Genomic DNA, 2,500 nt, shown 5'->3' with positions numbered 1-2,500 from the left:
TGCACTTAGATTTCATTACACAGAGTGAAATCTAGGGTCTTAGCAAGAAATAATCTCTTAAAACTTTTTTTCTTCCTGTAGACACAACGGTGGTCAAATTTGCTCCAGGGGCGTATCTCGACCCATCTGCGTATATGGGTGTGGAAGAGACGAATGTCCGTGTTCAAAGGCTAAATAACTATATGCTTGGGAGGGATGATTATAATGAACTGAAAAGAGACATCCGTGACACAGTTATTGCCACGTGGAAAGTCGAGAAGCTGTGGTTGCGTAACAAACCGGAGCTCACGCAATATCTGGCGTGGAGATACATTGGCACAGCCAATGGGGTATTTAGGCAAACTCCAGGAAGTGTGCTTCCTAAACCGTATGACCCAAGGGACAGACCATGGTAGGTTGAATAAAATGAATGAACTTTTTTTTAATAGGCCTAATTCACTCGGCGGCCATCTTGGTTTGGAGGAATTTATTTTACTTATTCATTTATTGTTTTACTACGACCTATCTATATAAGGAATATATCATTCAGCATTTGATTTATAACAATTTATGATCACATATCTACAAGTAATGTAGCGAGGAAGCCCAATTATATTGAAGCTTTAAGCTCATTGGCATTGGTTTAACGTTTTCTCTTCCGTGTACACCGTGCATACGGGGAGAGCTACTGAAATTTAAAGTGACCAATCAGAATTCAGCGAGCGGGGAAAAACGGTGCTATCCGACGTTGACGTCAATAATTTGGCAGTTAAAGGACCAGAAAAAAGCATTTAAAAGATTTGGTGGCAACTTTTTTGTAAACAAACTTTGGCGCCAAAACTGGGTTGCCGAGAGGCGATTGGAACGCCAGCTGTTGTCCTTTGGCTGTTATTTGTGATTTATCTAACTATTTTAAGACGAATTCAGTCTGGTATTTTCGAATCAAGCTAGTGTTAGAAGACGTCACAACTGTATTGATAATGTATTTACAGCGGTGACAAACATCAGATATAAACGCATCATTTGCAATAATCTTTTACTTAATGTTTCGTATTCTTCTGCATCAGTACATCTTCAGAAGTGACGGTTATTACAAAATTGGAGTTTAAATATACAGGATCACTAACTTATTAACTATTAAGTAACAATAGAGATGGCAACAACTAATAAAGACAGCTTTTCGCTGCTAACATATTCATTTAAGGTCGGCTTCAAATCTTTGATCAGCAGTGTCTCCTTTATTTTATAGTGAGTGTCGGATCGCCCTTTCGCTAAAATCTCAAAATGATCCCATTTAAAACTGTGGCCAGTTGATGATCCGACGTATGATGACCATTAATTATCTAATACGTCGGCTCTTGCGAACCATGTTACATCAACTGGTCACAATTTTAAATGGGATCATTTTGAGATTCTACATCAACATCTACGTTTAGATATGTCGGTAAAAGTCGTTAGACATCACACCAACGTTTAAGAATGTAACGAAAATTAAAATAATACCAATGAAAATTATATCTATTAAAAGGTTAAGTGAAAAAATAAATAAAGAAGAGAATAAATAAATGTAAAAATAACTTAAATACTAAAATCACTCAGTAAAATACTTAGAAATTGTTTTCAACAATGCCTTTCGGTAGTTTATTCCACATCCTTAGGGTACGTGGAAAAAAGGAATAGAAATATACATCCTTTGTGGCATTACTGTAGTATAATCATGACTAGAACGAGTTTTGACTCAGCGGTTGCTATGCGGGCGTAAGTAACTATTTTTATCGATATCAACGGTGCCATGGCATATTTAATCTGGCTAGGGCGATCCGACACTCACTGTAAAATAAAAGAGACACTGTTGATCAAAGATTTAAAGCCTACCTTAAATGAATATGTTGTCACCTCTTTTTTTTGTCACCTCTGTTGTTACTTAATAGTTAATAAGTTAGTGATCTTGTATATTTAAACTCCAATTTTGTAATAACCGCCACTTCTGAAGATGTATGCAGAAGCATACGAAACGTCAAGTAAAAGATAATTTCAAATGATTCATTTATATCTGATGTTTGTCACCGCTGTTTGTGTTATTTCTTATATTGTATTTATTTTTGTAAACTTCGCGAGAAAAGACTTTGGTGACGTCCTTTCGACAGGGTGGATGGACAACAACGTCGTTTACGCACAACCGAAATGCACTGTTTCCAGTGAAAGGCAAATGATTGACAGGATAGCACAGTTTTGACTGCCGCACGCACTGCGGGCGCGGGTTCCGTCTGCACGGCAGATGTAATAAACATAAAGTTTTACGCTCATTTGTTACGTATGTTACAATAATTTATCCCAAGTTTCGAGTTAGTGAGTTTGCAAATGACTTTCGACGGCAACTTAACATGGTCGCCGAGTGAGAGAAGCAGAAGTTGTACTCAGACAGTACAGTATATGAGAGTTAAGCATAGGATTGAAAGTTGGGCTTCTCGTTCCCAGAGACAGCGAGCCCTTTGGCCAGCGCTAGTTCAGATCTGCTCGA

At 37.7% G+C, this 2,500-nt stretch overlaps 1 protein-coding gene across 1 annotated transcript in view; it reads left to right on the top strand.

The window, feature by feature from the left end:
- Window positions 1-2,500, top strand: part of LOC138011419 (VWFA and cache domain-containing protein 1-like) — a 35,952-nt gene that overhangs the window by 23,033 nt on the left and 10,419 nt on the right. Inside the window, exon 9 of the mRNA XM_068858401.1 lies at window positions 82-391. Coding sequence (XP_068714502.1) covers window positions 82-391 — 310 coding nt within the window. The remainder of the gene's footprint in view (window positions 1-81; window positions 392-2,500) is intronic.

This window comes from Montipora foliosa, chromosome 7 (genome assembly GCF_036669935.1).
Source record: "Montipora foliosa isolate CH-2021 chromosome 7, ASM3666993v2, whole genome shotgun sequence".
NCBI classification, from domain to species: domain Eukaryota; kingdom Metazoa; phylum Cnidaria; class Anthozoa; order Scleractinia; family Acroporidae; genus Montipora; species Montipora foliosa.
The sequence above is the reverse complement of the archived record's forward strand: the minus strand, read 5'-3'. Positions and strand labels throughout refer to the sequence as shown.